Source organism: Wasmannia auropunctata, unplaced genomic scaffold, assembly GCF_000956235.1.
Source record: "Wasmannia auropunctata unplaced genomic scaffold, wasmannia.A_1.0 LD336060.1, whole genome shotgun sequence".
Lineage (NCBI taxonomy): Eukaryota > Metazoa > Arthropoda > Insecta > Hymenoptera > Formicidae > Wasmannia > Wasmannia auropunctata.
Genome location: NW_012026830.1, coordinates 2,714,576 through 2,716,181, shown reverse-complemented (window position 1 = coordinate 2,716,181; position 1,606 = coordinate 2,714,576). Strand labels below are relative to the sequence as shown.

The 1,606-nt window shown below is 34.4% G+C and overlaps 1 protein-coding gene across 1 annotated transcript in view; it reads right to left on the bottom strand.

Moving 5' to 3' along the window:
* Positions 1–1,357, bottom strand: part of LOC105450573 (sepiapterin reductase-like) — a 16,133-nt gene extending 14,776 nt beyond the window's left edge. Inside the window, exon 1 of the mRNA XM_011690504.1 lies at positions 966–1,357. Coding sequence (XP_011688806.1) covers positions 966–1,200 — 235 coding nt within the window. The 5' untranslated portion in view covers positions 1,201–1,357. The remainder of the gene's footprint in view (positions 1–965) is intronic.
* Positions 1,358–1,606: the final 249 nt, after the last annotated feature.

Here is a 1,606-nt window from a genome sequence, read left to right as displayed (position 1 = left end):
GATCTAACTTTCTTGAAGTTACATTTTTAGTGCTTCTTGTAAATCCAAAATAAAATACATGTCTAATTTAATGTCTTCAAACTCAAATTTGAGAACACACATCAATACAATTGTAATAGTATAATAAATATAGTCTAACGGAGAGAAGAAATCACTGTTCGCGAACCTTCTCTGCATTAAATCACGTTGGAAGAAGTCCTTCGAAATCGGTCCTCTTTCCGCGATTCGACAGAAATAAGTATAACAAATATATACTTTATTTAGAAACTTTTTATTGAAAAACTCCAAAATTATAAAATGAAAAAATTTAACATTAACTTTTCAATTACTTTTTTTTATTAACTTAACTTTTAACTCAATTTTATTATGAATTAACTTGTATCTTAACTAAGTTAAATTTTTAGACTGTTAACTTTAATTTAACTTAGTTAAAAAAAATATTAACTTACCTGGTGTGAATCTTACAATTTTCGGTTCATATAACACCACGTGGCCGCAAATCGCGTGCTTTTCCGCAGCTCCGAACTGAGTAGTATGTAATATCACAATTAAATTGATTAAATTGAACATGAGGTGATATATTTTCGCAATAAATTTCTTTACAGATTCGGTGAGAACGGTTTGTATGTAGATGCAAGTTATTAGCATTTATTTGACGTCGCAAGGGTGGGGGGATTTATTAGAGCAAGTGAGCATCAAGTAGGATTTAAAATAGATACCTTGAGCATCGATTTATTAGATTGCCTTCGGCAATTTAACTGTGATGTTACATACTACTCGGTTCGAAGCTGCGGAGAAGCACGCGATTTGCGGTCACGTGGTGTTATATAAACCGAAAATTGTAAGATTCACACTAATGTTATACGGAAGCACCAAGACCCGGTTTGTACCGTGTTGGCGTTTTTCGATCTCAATTGTCGTTAACATTTCACGGTCTTTTCGGATACTTAATAATTTACAATTACCTTTGAAGTTGATATCAGTTGATTTACTTAAGTCCGCACTGATGGTACAAACTTTCACTTTGGAAGGTATACTTTTTGCAACTTCTTGCAATGCGTCCTTATTCCTCGCTAATAAAAGCATGCGTGAGCCTTCCTCCAGCATCGAACCAAAAGTTATCGCGATTTGGCGACCGATACCGCGACTCGCACCAGTTAGCAGCAGGAAAACTTTGCCGGATAACGCTTCGATCGACATGGTGTCTTAAGTTGCAAATTTATGAAAATTAATTAATACTCTCTATCCCTTTCGGCGTTTGCAATTCTTCCGTAATATCTTGTTTTCACTCGGTTTATTACACAGTCGTTCGAAGTATGTCTGTTTTCAGGTGCTAAACTAACTCGTAGGCTGAAAGCAAATCAGATAATGAGATAAGTTATATAACATATAAGTTCTTTGAAAAAATTATTTTATCTTAGAACATATATATATGATGACAGATATACTATATACAGGGTAAGTCATTTTAATTGACGGATCCAAATATCTGCTAAAAGACGCAAGCTACAAAAAAATGTTTCAGACAAAAGTTTTTGGACTTCGAGGGGGACATAAGATAACATTGGTTTGACCCTGAGTGGCGTCATCAAGGTCAGGACAAGGT